The sequence below is a fragment of the Stegodyphus dumicola genome, chromosome 1 (genome assembly GCF_044657685.1).
Source record: "Stegodyphus dumicola isolate Sdum_Otavi_A_Nest chromosome 1, ASM4465768v1".
NCBI lineage: Eukaryota > Metazoa > Arthropoda > Arachnida > Araneae > Eresidae > Stegodyphus > Stegodyphus dumicola.
In genome coordinates, this window is record NC_140768.1 from 65108710 (window position 1) to 65131809 (window position 23100).

At 34.2% G+C, this 23100-nt stretch overlaps 1 protein-coding gene across 1 annotated transcript in view; it reads right to left on the reverse strand.

Annotated features, from left to right (window-relative positions):
• Nucleotides 1–12443, reverse strand: part of LOC118184284 (uncharacterized) — a 121815-nt gene extending 109372 nt beyond the window's left edge. Inside the window, exon 1 of the mRNA XM_035353935.2 lies at nucleotides 12413–12443. Within this exon, the coding sequence (XP_035209826.1) occupies nucleotides 12413–12428 (16 nt within the window). The 5' untranslated portion in view covers nucleotides 12429–12443. The remainder of the gene's footprint in view (nucleotides 1–12412) is intronic.
• Between the last annotated feature and the right edge of the window lie 10657 nt (nucleotides 12444–23100).

A 23100-nucleotide genomic window follows, 5' to 3' on the forward strand; every position in this document is an offset into this window, starting at 1 on the left:
ATCAGTGTTATAAACCTTATTTCAATTAAAAATTTTTCCTGAATTTTTGTAAAATTAAAAAAATTTGTATGAACTGGTAAATGATTGAATTTCTGATTATAACATGAATCGGGACATTTGAAAAATTTCATGTAACATGTAAGTCATGTTAAAATTATTTTTTCCTATTTACATATTTTATAGAGGAACCATAAATTAAGTAAACAAAATACATAAAATAATGATTTCTTAGCTGCAACATCTAAAATAATATATCACTCAATATAATTATATATGCTTTAAAAGAAGACTTATGATAGAGAAAATTTTCTGAGCGAATATCTTTAAAGTTATAAATTTAATTTATGAAAACTATCAAGTTTAGAAGTGCAAGATTAAGGATTTATGATAAAAAACAAAACAACGAAAACATCTCTTCTAGGATGAATGATGACCGTAAATTGTTAAAATTATAATTCATATCTTTAGCGGTATGAGTAAAATGAGATTACTAAAATTGGCTGATTAATTGATTATGGGACAGCAAGAAAGCCCTTAGGGAGAGTACTTCAGTCTAAGAACTTGAGAGGAATATTTACGATACACATAAAAATAAATTACGAACAATTACATGCAGGAAGTTCTTGCTTTGAGGATTGATAGAGATATGCGGTCGTGCTGATTAACAAAGCGGTCTTGCGGCGTATGAAGTCAATTCTTTTGAAGATTATGTATGCAGAATAAGAAGAAATTCAGTTTTTTTGAGTCATTCCCAGGGATATTTAAGCAGATTTAAATGCAATTTACATGTTAGCAAGACCATATGTTTTATCTAATATCTGTATATATTAGTAGTCATGCTGTCGGTAATTATGCTAATCCTTCACAGTAAGGAAAGAACTTTAAAACTCAGCAGCAAAAGATATGACAGAAAGATTAAATTTGCTGTTGTAAGACACCGAATTTGTTTCGTGTTACCCTCAATGAAATATTTCTAAGTACACTGAAGTCAATATGATAACAAAAAATTATGCTTCCTGGAACAAAACATTTTTGAAAATAATGGTTAATTAACAGTAATAGTATGTCATAGTAAAAATGGTGACTAATTAAAATTCTAGAACACAGTCTGCCTCTAAATTATAAGGTATTTTCTCCCTTCTTCCAGCATGGCTTCGTGGTGTAACGGTAGCACACTTGATGCATATTCTGGAGGTTCAGGTTCGAGTCCCAGCGAGGGTACTGCTCATTTTTTAAGTCACCTGCTTCCAAGAAAATCTAATAACTCTATAATGAAGTTCAAACTAGAAGTGATGGACAATCATTCATCACCACCAGGATTTGACAACTGGGTCCCCTAATCCCCACTCGCCCTTTAAAAAGGGGGGTATATTAAGTATTTTCTCATTCGTCCTAGAATGCCTTCGTAGTGTAACGGTAGCACACTCTGTATTCGAGAGGTCCATGTTCGAACATTTTTCACCTTACTTGAAAAAAAAAAAAAAAAAAAAAAAAAAAAGGTAATGACTTTACAGTATTTTTAAATTACTTAGTTTATGAAGCAATAGAGCTAGTTCATTTTATGGCTTCCTTTATTTAACAACAAAATACACTGCTGGCCATTAAAACTGCAACACCAGGAAGGAATGATCTGACGAAGATCAAAATCACATGTAAAGAAGAAGGGGTTGATGCAAATGATTAGTATTTCAGCGCATTTAAACGACACAGAAGACAGAAACGGCATCTGAAGCACTGCATAAAAGAAAAGTTGTATAGTGGATTTCTCATTCTGAAAGCGCTTTGTAAAATTGCTCAGAATATCGAGTTATACCTCGAATAATAAGAAGAAATGCTTACCAGCAAGTGTCGGAATTCTGTAGAGGCAGGATCGTTACTTATCGAGAGTGTGGATTATCATTACGTGATATCCTATCGACTGCTAGCCATACGTGCCTGAACTAAACCACGAGGGTACGCTGTATGAAGTGAAAAAATACCTTAGAAGTTTCTTGAAAGACCTGAGAAGACTGAAACCCATGTGTTAAATGTGTTAAATTTTGGGAGGAATGCCGTTATGTTAATCATCAATCCTTTTCAAACACTTCTGTTATTATTCTGAAAACACTTAACACACAAGGGTGACTTACCACGCTTATGTAGAACTAATACTAACAATCATTTAGTATTATTCAAGAAAATGACTTTATATGCTACTGTAGGGGCAATAGTGAGACAGGAATATTTCACCTCGAGAATTAACAAAATTTTATATTGCATCTAAGTATATATTAGTGTATATAAAAGCAAACTTCTACACTCATCCAACATGTATGTCATACTAGTTAGACACCTTTGAAAGGATGACTGGGAAAAAGATTATTATATTATAAAGCTTGAAAGATGCTATGGAGTTCAAGTAATCTTAATATCAAATAAAACCATGAAGGGAAAGTTTTGAGTGAGGAAACTAAACGCTTTGGACAAACCAGGTTGTAATTTTTTTTTCTATGCTTAGAGATAATGAATTCATTTATTATTTTTTTAAAATTTCGTCTTTTAAAGGTGCTCTAAAAGAGGTTCCCAAATGTTTTTGTCCCCTAAACCCTTCCTATGGGTTTCAGAGTCATTAGGTTATTTTGATGGGAAAAATGCGCAGTACCGTCTCTGGAACTTGAAACTGGACCCTTCGAATACGCGTCGAGTGTGCTACGGTTACACCACAAAGGCATGCTGGGAAAAGGGAGAAAAATGTCTTAGACACTTCCTCAAAATAACGACTGAGGATTAGGGCACCCAGTAGCCATATCCTGGTGGTGAGGAATTATTGTCCACCACCTTTTAATTCGAGCGCCATTTATAGAGTCATTAGGTTTTTTTTATGTGGAAGAGCTGAAGATGTGCAGTGTCCTCTTCGGACCAGTCGGAACGGGATCTCTTGAATATGCGCTAAGTGTGCTACCGTTACACCATGAAGGCACACTGGAAAGAGGGAGAAAAAACATCCAAAATCAATCAGATTGTGTAATACTTATACTCGAGGGTTCTAAAATAACGTGAAACCGAGTGTAAAGTTTCATCCAAGATTTTACAAAACCCCCAGATGAAAGAAAAATGTTCGGAAATGCCACGTGGCAAGTGCGAAATTCCCTTTATAGAGTGAAAATTTACCTGATAGTGACAGCTGTCAGGTGAAACTGAAATGAACCATGGTTGAGTAGTTTTGGAGCGCTAACGTAATATTGAGTTTTTAAAATGTCTTCAACCTCAGACGTTTGGCTTTTGACCTCAACTTTTGACAGCTGGTAAAAAGTTACTCACATTGATGTGGTTTACTGTAGAGTGAAAAAAAATTTAAATAAAAAATGTAAAGTTTTTCAAATACTTTTATTAATAAAAATGTACAAAATGCAAAACTAGTAGCTTTCTTATATAATTCACAAAAAAATGAAGGATTTTAATGGGAGGGATGAACTTGATATTTTAACACCAAATTTTTAATACTTGGCTTTCTGATACCCAAGCTTAACCTTAAGTTCCCTCCGCTAGTGATTTCCAATCTGTGTCTTTCTTTTTTTAATATAAGAAGATAGGCAATCACGCTGAAACCCCTTTCCACTATGTATGAAGATGGAAAAGTTGACGAAAACATTCTTTTGATTGTTCATAAGGTAGAATTAATAACGGGTATGCCTCTCTGACGTCAGAATTGCTGATATCCCTTTTTAAACTGCACCTTAAGTTCTTCTTTAGTGATTATTTCTATCAGTTTTTCTTGTAATATAATATCTGTTCTTCAATGTCACTTCAATGTTAATTCGCATGTAGTGATAGTCCATTGTGGTATTCCTCTAATCAAAACATCCTGAAGCCTGGTTTTAAAGTCTGTATGAAGGGCATTAAATGTTGAACGTAAGCCGAAATGCCATTAACCTGGCAGCTTTTGTCGGTATCAAATTGGAAATTCTCGAAGTCCTATTTTTTGCTTCATTAGGTTAAGCTAGCAGGCGTGATGGACTTGCCTTTTATTAAATTTAGATTGTCACCTTCTCATTGCAAGTTAACATCATTCAATTTTGTAAACAAATCCATTAAATAAGAAATGTCTGGTTTCCATTTGATTAAATGTTTTTTAAAACAGGATCAAAAACTCTAAAACAGTCTTAAAATTAATGTCACACATAAGCCTTTTGACAGCCAGAATACTTCAGTATCAAGGAGTAAGCGATGAACGTTTCGACATCTTCACATATCTGCGCAAATAACCTAGAATTCAACGAAATGCTCCCAATTCTGTTCACTATTTAGGACAAATTGAAGAGATTCATATAATATGCCATTCAGATTTTTAGCAATTAAACGCTGTTGATGGGCGATGCAGTGAACTGCAAACACCCCGGGTATATTTTGTTTTAAATGGCTTATAAAACCAAGGTAGCGCCTAAACATAGCAGGTGCTCCATCTGCTACTACTGCCGACATTATGTGTCATAAAGGGATAGGTGCTTGCATGAAATAATATCACACTACGTTGAATATTGATTCGCCTTTAATGTCTGTTGTCAGAGTTTTCGCGAAGAGCAGTTCTTCATGGAATTAGTGGTCTATAAACGTAACTAACATATACCAATAATATATACCTTTATTATCAGGTAAAAGTGACTCGTCCAATTTTATGGAGAAATTAGTAGTTTGCGAATAATTACACAAGCAGCTTTCAACATCATGACTCATTTTATCACTACATCTTTAATTGTGTTGTTGCTCAAAGGAATTATTTGTGTTAGTAGTTTTCTAGAACAGTTTTTAAAATCTCTTCAATAGCTGGCAACATTAGCTGCTCTCCAACAGCATACGGCTTTCCTAGTTTTGCTTTAAGTAGTGAGACATTATAAGACCCTTGCAAAACATCATTGCCTCTTTTGGATATCGAAGCGAGTATACTGTTCACCGTGGGTCCCTTTTGAAGTTTTTCTTTCAGCGTTTAAAAATATTTCAAATCTTTGCCCGTTTTACCAGGGATCACCTTCTCAGGTCTCATGATCCTCCAGGTTGGATGTTTTTAGACTCATCGCTAGAAACTCTGTTGCATAAAAGGCACATAGGCAGCTATTGGTTCGACAATGATAAAATGAAGCCAACTTCAAATAATCAACTCTATAATGCCTTCAGGTTTTTTAGATTCGACTATGTTTAGTAGTAATTATCTGTGGTAAAAGGTTAAGTTGTTTAAAATACAAGACACAGTAATTCGAAATTTATTCACAGTGTAAAATCTTATTTAAATCTTGAATTAGATATACAGGGTGTTTTCAAAGTGGAACATTATTTTTCTCAGTAGTATTTGCTAAATAAAGTAGCACTCATTAAATAAAGTTACTCTGCAAAATTTACCTTATAGAAAAAAAATTAAAAATCTCACTTTATGTTCTCCACAAAATAACTTAATGCAAAACATAAATATTTACACGATCGGAAATTAGGTTATGCTCGATCCGATTATGCCTAAATCGGATCCAGTCTTGTGGACTCATTACATTTCATGCACCACCAGTGTTTTCGTTCGTCGACATGGACCCCTTGCAGGTTGGAGTAGACCCCAGGGGGTCCATGTAGACAATTTTGGGAATTTGTTTTCAAAAAATGTTTGATATCCTGTACGTATCACATTTAGCACTACAACTTATAATAAATTTGCCCGATTTATAAAACGATTGTTACCGTTTTTTTCAGCTATGAGCTGGAAATTCTAAATTAAATGTCATTTCTGCAAAATCATTACTTTTATTATGAAATCCAAAATCTAAGTATAATATGTATCTCTTATTTTTTCGACCCTTTAGTCAAAGTAGTTATAGTATGTTAAGCTGTGCTGGAATAGCTAAGTTCAATCCTCTTATAAATACGAGAATAATAACTCCCAGCAGTAATTTAGAAGCAGGTTTTCAAGATGTTAACACTAATAGTGGCTGTGAAAACGGGACTTATATTAAATTGATAATATACTTTAATTCCTAATCGACATAATGCTACGCAGACATCCAAAGAGATGTTCCATGCATTGTTTGCTTTTTCTCTCAGTGAAGAAACACAGAAGCCATTAGAAGCCCGGGTGATCAAAATGCAGAACATCAGCTGTTTTACGAGTTGGATGCATGATGTGTTTGCATGTGTAATATAAGTATAAGTAAGCTTTAAAACTACAGGTTTTCATATGGCTGTCCCAGTCTCTCAGAAACGTTTGTGGACTCAATAAATAAAGCAAACGAAATATTGTAAGTGTAAAGATTAGTAATTAAATTGAGAATATACTTTAATTCCTAATCGACATAATGTTACGCAGACATCCAAAGAGATGTTCCATGCATTGTTTGCTTTTTCTCTCAGTGAAGAAACACAGAAGCCATTAGAAGCCCGGGTGATCAAAATGCAGAACATCAGCTGTTTTACGAGTTGGATGCATGATGTGTTTGCATGTGTAATATAAGTATAAGTAAGCTTTAAAACTACAGGTTTTCATATGGCTGTCCCAGTCTCTCAGAAACGTTTGTGGACTCAATAAATAAAGCAAACGAAATATTGTAAGTGTAAAGATTAGTAATTATCATTGCGAAAAGAAAAGAAAGGAGATTCTATTACATCTAGCCTTCTTATGCTTGCATAAAATAATTTATGCCTCTTGTCCTTTACCTAACAGAGTGTACACAGAGTATGTCTAAATAAACTAACATATCTGAATCAGAACTTCAAAGCAAATTTTCTAATTCTAGAGAATATTAGACATTTAATGACGTAAATGTAGCACTATGCGAAAGTAACTTTAAAAACTAATATTTGCACATATCACTGATATATCTGAATTTATCAAATTCAAAACTCAGAGAATATATTCTAGATTCTACTTGTCTTTTGGATGATACAATCCTGTCTCGTACCAAAGGTGATACATGGAGATAATATCACCAAAAAGCAAAGTGTTCTGATGTCTCATTTACTGAATAACGGCATTACTATTTCGAATTTGATAATCAAGAATCAAGTTAAGAAATTCTGAGTTATTAGTAGCTAAAAATATTCCCTTACAACATAACTAATTCACGAATAAAATCAATACGCCGGTACTAGTTCGAAGTCAAAATGAGAACTGTTTTATACGAAGAGAAAGAAGTGAGTGTAGATTTTCTCCAGAAGGCTCCATGTTCCATAAAATTCTGATTATTTATGAAAATTTTAAGAAAAAGGGTTCAGTATATTAGCTATGCAAAATTCGTGCTGTTAAATATATTGAAAAATCTCTAAAAAAGAATTTTATTCATTTGACACATTTAAACAAATGTTCATGATTTACTTGCAGATATGTTTCTATCTACATTATTTTATAAAATATTGTAAGTTAATTTAGCTAAATCTTCTGTTACAGAAATCTTTATCCAAACGTTACGAATAAGTATTTCTTGACAAGAAAGTTGGAAATGGATGGCCTCTGGTATCATAAAACCAAATCTTATATCATGTATTTATTCAACACGTATTGCTTTCCAAAAAGAATTGTTTTCCCAAGGGAAGCTTATTGACAAGGAAGAATATATACAGCGGGAATCAGGAAAAGCTTTTTGTACTCCCTCAGATATATATTTTTAGATTGTGAGTTAGAACTATGAGATATAAAGTAATTATTTTTAAGTTGATACTTATAAAACACATAAATTTTTCTACGTAAAGTCTTTTCTCTCGTATAAGTCTTTTGCAGATAAAATTTGCAGTTCATAGAGCTATCCGAAAAATAGGTTCAATGAGTTAAATATTGCTGAATTCAGATAGAAAGGTCTGTGATTTTTATCACCGAAACGATTTTAAGTGCTGTTTTAGTAAAAAGGTTTTTTGAAATTTATTTTTAAATTTTAAATACAAAAATATTAACAAAGCAAATTTTGTTTCAAGCGTTATAAAAGATTTGAAAGGGGTAGTTTTACATTTTCTGATATCCACACATTCTGTCTGTTTCTAATTAATACCTATTGTACCGTATATGTCTTTGTGATGGAATAGCAAAAATCGCAATTTCATCAATTAGCACTTTATGTATTAAAGTTGTATAATAAGGGCATTTCATAAACATTTATGCCAGCTGAAAATATGAGAAAAGCATTTGTAAAGATGTGCCGAAAGGAAACAAGAAAAATTTTCAAACCTTAAACCTGAAAACGTTTTCAGCTCGATCAGATTTTATGCCATGGAAGCCCCGATGGCAAATAACGATGAGTGAAATGTGTGATTGAAGAAGATCCAAGAAAATCCTGTGAAGAGTTAACGAGATACCTTGAAGATTCACTGAATGATGTATACAGGCGATAGTCTGAGTAGATCCTGTGAATCCTGTGAGAGAACTGATGACTAGAATTTCAATAGATTCCTCCGTACTACTTGCTAACTTCCCTTTTTCCGAAAGCTCATTAGTCACAACACTTTCACTTTCTATCTCTTCCTCATCTTCCGATCTGGAATTCAAGTCTTCGGCGCTCACTTTCTCTAAACTCCTGCGCGCATGCGCCTGACTACGAGTTTCCGCAGCATTTAAGGGAACCAGTCGTTCCCTAATTTCTTCTATCCATTGTGCAATTTTATTTCCTAACACCATAGTACTCTTTATCTAATTATACAGGAGTAACCGCTGCCTTTGTGATGTGACTACTACAAAATCATCTTCAGTGGTGACTTTCGCCAAAGGTAAACATTTACATTCTGCGTCCGAAGGCTGTTTTACCCAAACATTTTTTCCTAATAAGTCACTAGTATTAATCCAAGTACTATTACACAGATCTATTACAGCTCCAGTATCTCTCAGATATTCTCTTTCTATCCCATTAATTACTGCTTTCTTGAAATACGGCTCAAACATTTTCCTAAACTCTCCGTTCCTAGATTATCCACCAAATTAGCCTTAACCTTTTCCAGCGGTGGACTGTTAGGTCGGATATGTCCGTCCTTTCCACATTGGTAACACCTTATTTTCCGATGTTTCTCGAAACCTGCTTCATTGAAAACTTGCTTTTTTAGGAGCCTCCACTTTTCTACGCTCCTCTGATTTAATTCATTCTTTCATGACCACTACTTTTCTGACTATAACTGCCATTGGAATATACATACCACTCTCTAACTTTCTTAAATGGTTTCTTAAGCTCCGCTGTCTGTTCTAACCTCCTCGTATCTCTTCGCAAAGCCTCATACCTGTCGCATTTCTCTGCTAAAATAGAAGCTGTTTTAAATTCTTCCCAATTGTCTAAGTAGTGCTCTCTTACTTCTGGAAGTAATCGCCGCTTAATTTGCTCGATAAACACATATTCATTAAGACTTTTAAAATCCTTAACTTCCACCGAATCCAGCCAGCTCTCTAAATAAACTATCAATTCATACACTAAATCCACCCACAATACTCCGTTTTATCTAGAATGTTCTTCACATTTTGTTTTTAGAGCCAAAGAACTGAGCTTGAATCTATGCATGAGTAATTTCTTAACATGCTGATAATCATCGCCTTTATCCTCTGGTTCTTTTTCTTTTAACTGAGCTACATCATGAGATAATAAAGGAATTAATTGCGAGACCCAGTTGATCTCATTAACGCTCTCTTTTTGAGCTTGTTTCTCAAATAGCATAAAAAATAATGAAATATCTATGTTACTAGGTTCAAAATGCGGTACTAGATCTTTCAAATTAACTCTTTTTTCTCTAGGTTGTTCAACTGTCGAAATCGTGGAAGCTAGGCTATTAGTCTCAACCACATACATCAGTTTTAAATTCTCCAATTCAAAAACTCGCTCTCGTTCCCGTTCCTCTCTCTTATTCACGTTCCCTCTCTGCTCTTACGCTTTTGCCTTCTGCTCTCTCTTGTACACTTTCGCGTTCTGCTCTCGTTCGGCTATTTCTTCTTTTTTCTGCTCAGCCGCAGCCCAAATTCTTGCCGCGTATTCTTTCGTCGCTTCTTCTTCATAGTCCTCGGCATTTAGAATAGCCTGCCTAATTTCTCTTACTCTATTCGCCTGAGACACATTTGTATCTAACTCTAATAGCAGAGCTTTAGTAAATTTCCTCATAAACTCCCCCATTATAGAAAATTAAAGAAAAAAATAACCTACCCCAAAATACAATAACACAGAAACAACAACAGGTCTATCTCTCCAAAACTGAACAATACCCTAACAGTTCTGAACACTAATTGCCTTATAACACTAAATGATAATACCTATGCCTACATACAAAACATATATCAAAAATGTTAAATAAGATGCAAATGTTTCCTGCACTGTCTCAACTATACAAATATTGTCCTCTAACACCGAACTAATTTAAAAACAAAATTTTTCTAATGCATACCGTTATGATACTTCATACAATTTAAACAGTTGCTAGAACAAGAGAAACACATTTAAATTCCAATTAGAAAAAATAACCACAAGAATAACTTTCAATAACCACAAGAATAACTTTCAATAACTACAAGAATAACTTTCAATAACCACAAGAAAAACTTTGATCCCCAATAACTGAGCTATACCGAAAATCAAACTAGTCTCGAATAACTGGCATGACTTATCCAAAATCACAAAAATGGTACTCACCAATTTGAAGATACCTTCGATGACTTTCCTGGCAAGAACTTGGATACTCTTCTGGAAATTTCACTATTTTGCGGCACTAGATCACACTCCGGCGTTCCCTTCTGACACACTGTCACTTTCTGAAAAGGATTCAACACGCGAACTATCCTTGCACGCAAAATTAGATCGTTCTTGCCCAGAAAAGAAAGTCTTGACTGCTCACATAAAGTCCTTTACAATACTGCCTTTTCTGGAACTTCCATTCGACGATCCGAAACACTCACACGACGAGATGCACGGAAATCAACGCACGATGTTAACTGAAGTCCACCTTATCACAATATATATATATATATATATAAGTTGGTTCCTGAATTTACTCTCAGGAACAATCCTAACCGCTGCCACCAATTTTAATATTACTGCTATGGTGTAGTTCCCGAAACCGCTACACAAACCCCGGGTTGTGATGCAGGGTTGAAATGAACTTCGAACTGAAGTTCTAACAATAACATGAATTTTAATAAGATGAAAACATTAATAGTTGCAATTCTTGACAGTATGGGACTTGGATACATTTAGTCCATTAATTTCAGAATTTTGTTACAGGAAAATGCTCTATCGCATTATACACGAGGAATGATCGTTCTAGCAGGCCAACATACCCATAGCTCCAAACAGGAAAGTTCTTTTCTCTTCTCAGAAACCACCTTATATATCTCCCTGTGTTTACTTGCGCTGAACTCCCGAGGGGGGATGATTCTTTCACTCATACATAACAAAGTGTTCATTTCCTGACCCTGCTCAAAAGACTTCTTTTACCTCTTTGCCCACGGGAGTAACCTTCGAGGCTGCACAGGATCCCTCATAGACAAAGAGCCTTTATGCCACCTTATCACAATATATATATATATATATGTGTGTGTGTGTGTGTGTGTGTGTGTGTGTGTGTATGTGTGTGTGCGCGCGCGCGTGTGCATCTCTATTTCTCTCTCTCTCTCTGTATGATAAAACATATGTGAATTAAAACTGTAATAGCTCTTTAATTCTTAATTTTAATTTGGGTTTTTATCCTGTCTGTTCTGAAACCAGCAACTGCACAACCTATATGGACTGCTTCAATTATACATTAATCCATATCATATGATTTTTACATAAAGCAGATGGCGGTTTCCGAATTGAAACTCAAACAACCAATAATAATTTTTGAGTGACAATTAACAAATAAAAATTATATCGAAATCGAAATTCATTCATTATGTACTCAGATTTTGTTGAGAACGCACTGCTTTCCCTGGCAGCTACACCTGCTAAAGCTTATTTCTTTCAAAAACGTTCTTAAAAGGCCCGCGTATTGAGGCTAACTATTTTATGTCGAAAATTTTTGGGAGCCGTAAATTTTAAAAATTCTATTTGACTTCATTTACTAATATATTCATTATACAGCTACAAAGTAACATCATGATTCCAGGTGCTTCTATTTTATGCTTCAATACATGTTTCTACAACGCCATCAACAATCTAAATTATTGCATACAAATATATGTATACGTATGTTTAAGATAAAAATAAGGAAGATAAAATGCTGAATTTGATTTGCAATAGTTCCTTAATTTTAGTTTTTAATTAATTAATTTTTTTGTACGGCTTCCCTAAAACAATAACTGCTCATAATAAATCGCTGTAAACGGCGTCATTTCAAAATTAATCATTCTCACATGATTCTCGTATAACTATAACGACACAGACACTTATATAATGCTTAAGCAATCATTATCAAATAGTACATGTTTCTACATCAGGAACGTTATTGATATTTATTAAGTATACTTTACCTAAAATATTTACCATGACGTTTTTGAAAATGAGGTTCCGCTGTATTCCACATTTGCGGGAGAAAAGAAAATCACTGTTAAAAGCTGAAGTTCATGTGATATGAATCATAGTACTTCTTCGGAAAAAGCACTGAGAATGAAAATTAATTGATCAATAAATTATAAGGCAATATCCGGCATGCACATAATTTGAAAATTTTATAAGCATCACTTAAAACTAAAACAAAACACAGCAATAAAAAATACAATGAAATTTCGTAGACTTTTATTTGATCTTTTCTTTACTATGTCTTGTATATTATGAAAAGCTTACTCGTGATTTTGATTTCTAATTTTCATTTAACCAGAAACTCTTAGACTAGATTTGATAATTATTAAAATTTATAAAAAAGCCTTTTATGAACAATAACAAAACACAAGAAGGCCAAATATGCTTTGAAAACGTATTCTTAACTTTATTATGCACGCGATTTAAGAACTACTTTGTTGAAATATTAGTACGAAATTTCAGTTTACGAGTTCAAATGACGGAAGAAATGGTCTACTTTAATAAATTTTCTTCCGGTATTCCGCACCAAATGGCCATTAGATGAAGTACGCTTGACAACTTTCCTTCAATAACGCAGATGAAATGCTGTCATGTAATTGATTACTGACCATTAGTGGGTTAAGAACTCGAATTTCCTTAATGGAGCTTTGAAAGTTTCGGCCATTAAATGTGTAGACATGTTTAGTCAAATGTCGAGAGGGCATTCCGTTCTAAGGCGTAAGACAGACGACACAGTAGAGCGTCTGAATAACTGAGTTCTGTAGCATAAAAAATAGGAGACCATTTTTTAGTAACACGATTCTATTTAATTCTAGATAATTGTTTTCCAAGATCATTTATAGGTCTGAAAATTCTGCTCTGATGTAATTTTTGAGTACAAATCTGTCATGCCTGTCGTTAAGGTACATTTAATACACGAAAGTTCTAGAAATATATGCATAAAGACATTCATCATTGATATCTTCGCTACAGATTGAGTTCTTATCGGAATAAGACGCTTTCTAGTGATTAAAATGAGAACACATTTTTCTTAGAAAGTCTTCCATGAAAAATACTACGGCCTATAGTTATTAGTACCCAAACAGAAAAGAATATAGAAAAATTCACTATCAGATTTAATATCTAAAAGAATTAAAAGAAAATATCGCGGCAGAATCTAAGCCCAAGCATAAAACGCACCGTATCAAACTAATATCTTGAATTAAAAAGTAAAAAATAACGTGTATGACTCAAAAGAAAAATGGAATGATTGTAAAACAGACGCCTCTAGCATCAGTTATTACTTCCATTAATACACATTTTTCTCAGTTATGAATTTTTTCTTTCAATTTTTATCTGTTTGCTTTAGAAGTATGCTTTAAAACATCTGCAGAGATTCAATCCTAAGTACAAACCGTGCATATTTTGCTTGATCTGTGTACACATTATTCACCTTAGAATTGCCGCCAGTGCGGACAACACACAACGGCCTATGAGGAACATTACTGACCATTTAATTTTAAATAATGAATTTATTTAAACCTTCTTCTGTTTCAATTGTATTTTCTCTAGATTGGGCGATAACTCGCTCGAAGTTCTGAGAAAGGTTCAAGAGGTTTAGCTCATTTTTTAATAAAACCCTTTATTGTGACTTTGATACAATATCCCCAAACCATAAATATGCAAATTTTTTCGACTTGCATAAACAATAAATGAAGGAAAGAATAGGGGAATCCGGTGTTGAATTTCAAAACGAAACTTAAATCAATGCTTTCCCCTGTATATATATATAGATAATTTTAAGAGCCGAAAGCTCCCATCTTCAATAAATAAGTAAATAAATAAGTAAAATTGCATGCCCAATTACGCTACCTATCTGCATGAAATCAAGCGTATAGATTAATCTCTGTTAGATGTGCAAATGACTCAAGTTCACATCGGTCCTGTAAATGAAGTTAGCAGTGGGCGAGGCTAAGTGATATATCAGCAAAATTTTAAATAGCCATCGCGATAGATGTAATTTTTAGTTTGACAACAAGAACTGAACTAGAATTCAATCTGCATTGAATGAGCTAACGCAGAAGTACGTTAGTGACTTTCACGACTCCATACCGCAACATATAGCAGAATGCAATAAAAATAATGATGACACGATGCTCTGTTTTGAATTCTAATATTTTTAGGATGTGCAATAAATATTTCTCATATCAGAATCATTTTCAAATAATTTATTATTGTAAGTGATAAATAAAATTTTTTTCTAAATTGTACTTCATCATGACACTGCCTTCTGATCTCACCCTGTTTTTAGACGATGAATTGTCCTTAATGAATGAAAGCACAAGAAATAAACTGAAAAGCGGTACTTTAACATTAACAGAAACAATTTGATTCATTTAGAAACGCTACTTGAACTACATCATATGAAAAGAGAACATAATTAAGCTTTGACTGTAATTTTGATAGAAAACTTTACGAAGAGATTTTGTGATCTGAAACATCACCAGACGCCTTTCACTATATTAGCTTCTCACTCGTAAATATGTGGACAATTTACCTGTAAACTTGAAATTAAAATCTGTAAGTTTTCACTCGGATACGCAACGTAACTATTTAAGTGGTATTTTAGAAGCTTATAGACTTCAAATAAATCCATTTGATGCAGATGATACAGTAAACCCTTGTCGAACGCGGACAAGCGGAACACGATTTTGGGGTTGTCCAACACAGCTCTTAATCTGTCCAACACAAGAATTTCAGTTATGCAGTGTTCACTGCAGAGTGTCCTTCGCGTTGAGATAGCCCTTATTAATGACTAGCTTTAAAATTCATGCATTAAAGAATTCAAAGGTTTCTTAGAACAGCACAATCTGAGTTTTAAAATTCTCTTAATTCTGATTAATGCTCCAGAATACGATGCTGAAGCCCTCATAGCATTGTATCCAAATTAAAATATTTGATTTCTTCTACCAAGCACTTTCAAAATTCAAAAAATGGATCAAGGAATCATAAAAGCATTCAAACTCTGTATGTTTATATCTCTGCAAATGAAACACTAGATGAAGGAAAGCGCAGCACATTAATGTTATTTTAAAAGCACTTCAACTTAAGATACTGCGTAGGAATGGTTAAACTGACATGGGAACAAGTGAATTCATCAACAATGAATGCTTGCTAGCCTGCCAGAAATTTTCGGGACGTTTAAAAAATTTCTATCGATTGGAAATAAAGCCAAAAAAAATCGTACAGATTGCAAAAGCATTAGACGGTGAAAGATTTTCAGCCATAAAAAAGGAGTAGTTAAGGAATTAGTCGAGAATTGTTATTGTGAAGTAACAACTGAAGAATCGGATGATCCTGTAACAGCAACCGAGTGGAGAATAACAGTAATCTTGCATCACCAGCCAACAGTGAAAGCAATTACAATGAAAAAGGAGAAATTAAGGAATTAGTCGAGAATGTCTACCGTGTAATAACTAATGAAGAATCGGATGATCTTATAACACCAGTCGACAGTGAAAGTCGCGGCAGTAAAGAGGAACTGGGAATACAGTGAAAAGGACCCGATAGTGAAGAGGAATTAGTTGAAGTTATTTGTCAGAAATCTAAGAAATTAGTTACAAACATTAAGGAATTAGTCAAAAATGAAGAAACTAGCGAAGAATCGAATGATCTTGCAACAGCAGCCGACAGTGAAAGTTGCGATAGTGAAGAACTTAAGAGTCTTTAACATACAGAAATTTAAACGAATCGTTAAAAATGCACTGGAACTGTATGATTTTTGTAATGGAGATTGACCCGAATGAAGAAAGAAGAAGACACCTAATAAGAGTTATTGAAAAACTTTGCACTCCTTACAGCGAAATGATTAATGAGGTGCGTCAGTCACTGTCTCAAGCAAAAATCCTAAGCGTTCTTAAAAAAATAACTGACGTACATGTTAAGCAGTAAAAAAAATGCTTTTAATTAACATTTGTTTAATTCTTTATTAATTACAACAGTTTTGTTTAAATTATACATACTTTTTTATTCTGAACTATACCTTTTTTTTTTTTTTTTTTTTTTTTTTTTTTCAAAAACGTTAACTTTGCTGAACCCCATTTTAAACATCTGTTGTCATTTCATGAAACTAAATCTTAATCCATGAATAAAATAAAACTAAAAAGAAACTGAGTTTTAAACACTCGTTTATGTTGATTGTTTTGCCACTCTTTTTTGTAATATTTTGTAACTTAATGTAATAAAATTAAAAAATAAGTATATTCAAGAGGTCGGAAATGAAAGGGCGGACACCCTTGTTAAAATAGCGGCACTTGGGGATGGAACCGATAATGCTGATATCCAAGATTCAAGAAAAACTTCCATTGCTGAAATGGAAAACTGTACAGAATAGAATTTTTGCTGGTAGTCGTTTAATAAGAAAAAAGAGTTAATGAAAAATATAAAGTTAAACAAGTAGCTGAATACTGTAAATAATGTTGATATAAATCAGGTACTGACTTTCCCCGGCTTATTTGAATTGAGTCCATGTACAGAATAATATGTGATAAATATGAATAATATGTATAAATGTTTAATATATGATAAGTTTTGGTACGCAAGCACTTCGTCAATGAATGTACACTTACGCGGAGTGCAAGAGAGAAATATAGAAAGAATTTTAAGGATGATTTTTAAAAGGATCTATTCAAATTTAAAAGATTTTGCAAAGAGAATAATTAAAATTACAAATACGAACAAAGATAGAACTAGAATTCGCACTGAGACTCAGATTTTGGACTTTATGTTTTTTCTTATATTTGTCCCTTTTTGGCCAGTCCAAATTTTTGATGATACGGCCAGCTTGTGCCAGCTAGGAGGATCGGGGCTGTGCCCTTATAATAGTAATAATAATATACAAGAGGTTTGCTTTTTGTATGTCACCTCACTTGCAAAGTACTCAAAACGTACTTTAACGCATATATGGCATAAAATAACAATTGTTATCGAAAGGTAGAAATGAAATGATTTTCTAGATAATTCTTTATATCTCTACTGTGGCTTGGTAGAAAGATGTTATATTACTATTTTTTAAGGCTATCTCAGCTCCATGTAAGCATCTATATTTATTAATGAGAATGATTTAAGTTATGTAGCTTAGTTGTTAATGGTAGCGTTTGTGTTTGACAATAGACTTAGTTAACAAAGTCGATGTCCTTTCTGGCTGCTCCGTTTCGAACTAGGCTCGAATATGGGAGCGTTTAGATTCCGCCACGATAATCAAACATATCACACTAAAAGAGTTTTATTAGTGAAGCGCGTTTGATTGAATGAAGCGAGATCTTATACGTAATGGAGATCCCTGCCTCTTGGCATGGATTTCGTCAAGTTGTGGGCGTTAGCGTTTAATCCACTTACTGGTTTTACCTGGCTCCGTGATCGTCTTGTTAATATTACTGTCATGCAGCTAGTTCACTATGTGTGCTGGGAGGAAGCAGAGAAACCAATTATGTCTATGCCACCAATATGGAGGCTTAGTAGACAAGTGAAGGACCATAACACCATCTATATATCGCAGTAAAAACATTTTAGTATATATAGCTAATGTGAGCAGGGACAGTACTGGTCATTTGCATAATACCTGTGGCATTATGCAAAATGATTCCGTTCGCTTATATTAATACTTCTACCCGTTAATGAATGCGTAAAGTAATATTCAGTTAAAATCAATGAAAAATGGTATTTTAAATTCAATTTCAAATTTGATACAACTATTTTATTACTGAAATACTTTGTAAGGGAAGACAAATTTCGAAAAGCAGAACTCACATATAATACAAAAGGGAAAGATATGAAAAAAGAAATAAAAAGGAAACTAAAAATATAGAACAAGAATACCAAGCAAATATATTTTGCCAGAATATAATGAAATATGATTGAGGAAAGAATGGTATTTCTTACAGAGAAAAAAAGAGCTCGCAAATTCTGTAAGAGAGAAACAAACGGAGGAAAGAAGTTAAGAAGACGTAAGAGAATAAGGAGATATAGAAAAGTAACGGTCCAGAAAAAGAGAGATAAGCAGGGAAAAGAAAAAGAGAGATCCAAGGCTTCATAAAAACCTGAGAGAGGGAGGAAAATACATCAGTTTGAAATGAAGTACTACCCTGCTGAGGAAAGATGGCCGATAAAGAAGTATGAGGCACAAAAAGGAATAATACAAAAGTCATTGTAGAAAAAAAAAAGATAAAAATTTAAGTGCAGCAAGGAATGTATTAAAAATAGGAAATGTTTAGAACCAATAGGAATGGTCAATAAAAATGTGTCATCCGTACTTAAATGAGAGGAATTGATGATAGGAAAATCTTGAAATTTAATTGCAAACATATTTTGGAATTTAAATCATTAATAAAATATGCTTTAATTCTAGATTATCTGGTAATAAAAATATATTATATTAGTAAATGAAAACATATTCAATATAGTTCTGCTACATTCAGATCACATTCAAATTACATTCAGGTCCTATATTTGTTGAGACATAAAAATTAAAGTAAAAACAGCTAACATTTTGCCATTATTATTTTCCCAAAAACCTTGCGAATATTTCTCAATTTATAATGATCTATATGAGGGTTTCTCAGATGGAGTCTATGCAAAACAAATTATTTCAGAAATTCGTAAAAAAGTTAATTCAATATTAACTTAAGTTGGTTATTTAAAAGGAATTCATATTTAGCTCTCGATTCAATAAAAAATAAAAAATAATATTTTTAGAACTTAAAGGTTAAAATATTTCTTAATGAGCGTACCTTCATATAACTCGAAGGTAGGAAATTAATAGAAATATACACACTAAAGCTTACTCAAGCAGTTTTTTCAATAGCGTATATACTCAACAAACAAGGCAAGTTAAAAAAAAACCCTTATTCGAAGTTCAGATTTTGAGCGTGAAGGTGCAGTTGCCCCTCGCTCCCTATTTTTAACTTCACTAATTTTTCTTGTCCTTTGTGTTTTATGTTTGATCAGATAGCCTGGCTCAGTAAAAGTAGGCGGCCATTGTAACTCTGATTAAAAATCCGGTTATAACCACGTGCAGTGCTGATAAGGACCACGTGTTTCTGAGACTCCTTCCCCTTTATTTTTCTTCTTTCTAGGTATTTCTTTCTCCTGATGAGGAGGGACCTTTAGCTGCCCTCGAAATCGATTGAGTGTTACAATATACTTACGCTAAATACAAGGTTGTTTTTACGATTTTGATTATATTAACATCTTTTTAGGTTAGTTATAGAAATCTGGGTAGGAAGATTCTAAAAAGTGAATATTGGAAGTATCGGTAGAGAATTTGTTTCATCATACAGTGATTGCAAAACCATATGACTCTAACTGCCAGTGCTTAGATTCAGGGCGCTTTTATAGTATGTTCTGATTACCTACGAAAAGCTATAGTAATCAGCCATGCATATTGTCGTATCTTAAGTAATTCATATCAGCCACACAAGACTACAGGCAACGACAATGAAGTTAGCAGACGGAGGAAATGTAAATATAATTTCCTGACGGATATTAATATTGACTCTCTCTGTCGTACAATCTAATTTTCTCCTCCTCCTGCTACATCTTTCTTCTGCTTCCCACTATGTACCTACTCAGCTTCACGTGCTCTGTTATCACTAAGTCTCCCTTTGTGCTTATCTTCTTCCTAAATTTGGAAGATTAAGTTACATTGCACATATGTTATTCCCGTTTTCCGGGGCTGTGTATTTATCATACATTCTTTCTATTAATACTATTTTGTATTTTATGAATTATGTGGGATGTTTTGACAGATGTTTCTGAAGAATTGGGAGCTCTTGAACTTTTGTGTTATAAGCGTATAATCGCTTGAGTTCGTGAGATAGAAAACAACAAGTGACAAGGGGGAAATAACCCTTTATTATTCCAACTAAAGTTTAACAAAACTCTGTCTTGGAATTGTACAATAAAGCCGACCCTTGAGCTTGAACTTAAAACTAAGAATTAAACTAAACTAATCTTAACTAGCGAGATATAGCCGAAGCTATCAAAATTCTAAGAGAGTTGACCCTTTAACGTTAACCTTAACGTTGACCGCGAAGCTATCAAGGGCCTAAAGTACGGCCGAGCGTAATAATAGCTTACGAGAGAGTAGCGTAAAAAGGCGGACGCATGCAGCCAGAATATCTGGTATCTCTCTCACTAAGACAGTAGAACTTCGCGGTTAAATACCATTCTTCATCATTAACAATCAGACATGATTCTAAAACTACGTTCTGGCCGGAAGTGGTAAGTTGAAATTAAGAAGGGATAGGAAAGGAAGTTTAACTCGAAATTTAACTCTTAATAAAATTAACATAATCCTTACAGCTGTAAACATGATATAAGTGAATTTTGTTTACAGTCCTTGTTTTGACAGAGAATTTAAGAAAGAAAAATTATTTTACCTACTGTGACACTTTTATGGATGAGATATCACGATAATAAAATGCAGACTGTCGATAAATTATTCGCCAGTTAGCAGATCAAATCATCTTTGCTGCATGATTACTTTAATAAGTTATGCCGTTGTTTTCATCGATTTGAACTCTTTTGACAGTATTTTTATTTAAGTATTTTTATTTTAAGACTGACATCTTAGGCAATTTTTCAGAATTTCAGGTTTACAGATGAATTTATTTCACGCATAGAGCATCATAGTACTTACGTACTATTTCAACCGTCTTGAGTAGAAGTCTCCAAACTCAGGCAACCATGTACGTAACAGTTCTTTAGAAAGCCATATCTATGGTAAGTTGTAGTCCGAAAATTCTCGAAATCACTTTTATTCCTGTAAAAAACTGAAAAAAATGCTCCAAGTGCTTGCATTAATACGCAGTCACCTTGGCACAGTTTATGAACCTATGGTGAACTGTGACGGATGTCTCAACTTTCTCAACCTAGTGTTTCATTTTTACTTTGTTCACAAATTTCTGGCTTTCGTGTATACTAAATCCACTGCAGAGGTACTCCATTTAGCAGGAAGACCTCGCTTAATTGCATTGATTTTATCGGGTGGAAAGTTTAAGTTATTGTCTTACAAAATAGTTTCTTTTACAAGAAGCATGCTATACAGTCTTAAAATCAGATAATGAAATTCAGTCCCAGTTAGGTTAAGTTAGGCTATCTGAAAAGATCACGAGACGACTAACTGTCTAAGGGCAGGGCTGTCTTCAGAAAATGACCATCTAAGGAAAAATTTACCGTATTCACGTTACACATGGAGAAAACTAATAGCGCAGCCAGTCCATTCATTAGCCTGGATTTGAACGCGAGGTGAGCTGCCAGTATGCAGAGGCCTTAATCACTTGGCCACTGGTGGAGCCATGCTGTTCTGTATAGCAGACGTTACAGTGTTTAATCAGCCAAACACACGAATAAGAGTCTATAGATAAATAAGGGATTGTGAATCGGGAACTGTTGAATCAGTGAGTGAAAAGATGCGATGCTTATTTATTGGTAAAACACATTTTATAGCAGAGATAGTTTGATTTGTAATAGCTAAAATTATGGACATCCTGTATGATCATGAATCCCATACATACACTTTAGAAGTTTCTAATTAATTAGATTATAAAGTCCGATTTGGTAGTATTTTGATCTAAAAAGAGACAAAAAAAAACGCATTAGAATTGAAACTCTTAAAAATATAAAATAAGTATAAACGTAGACAGATACATGCACTTATAGCTAAATAAAATATTTAAATTTGTGACATTTTTATCACATTGCTTCCAAATGATGCAAGCAGTAATTTACACTGGCGTGCAAAAATTAAGGACGAAGTCGAAAAATTAGCATATCAGCTGAACGAAGAGGCAGAGCGGACAGAAAGACCAATCAGGAGATTAAGTAAGGTGATGTACGGTAGCACATGCGCAGATATGCAGGTAGACGTAATGGGATAGTGTCTGAGTAGTATAAAGCATGTTGTCGGTGTAAGATCAGTATTTCTGGCAAAGAGATTGCACGCCGTATAGTAGTTAAAATCACACCGAGTTGCTGCCTCAGCAAGAAATGGCGAATAATCAATCTGTTAGACGACATATGGATGCTTTTACCCGAGGTCAAATCATTGGGAAGTTGGAGGAAGGCCGCAGTGTGACAAGTGTGGCTGCAGAGTTCAGAATTGCTCACAGCATCGTTTCACGACTTTGGAGACAATTTCAAACTACAGGAACAGCTATCCCGGTGTTTAGTAGTGGTCGTCCACGAGGAACCACACCCGCAGATGACCGGTATATTGCCTTACAGGCCAGAAGAAACAGGCGGCAAGCATCGGGAGAAATCGCTAGACACACGACACAGGCGACTGGACGACGATATCGCGTTTTACCGTGGCCAGAAGACTGCACTGTGGTGGTCTGTTTGCACGACGCCCTGTACGGTGTGTACCTCTAACGCCTGCCCATCGGAGAAGGCGTTCTCTGTGGTGCCGGGAACACCGGAATTGGAGAGACAATGATTGGAGACGACTACTCTTTACAGATGAGAGCAGATTCAGTCTGAGTAGCGATTCTCATCGCATACTCATCTGGAGAGAGCGGGGAAGCCGCAATCATCCCTCGAACATCATTGAAAGGGACAAGTATGGAGGTGGCGCTGTTCTCGTTTGGGGAGGCATCATGCT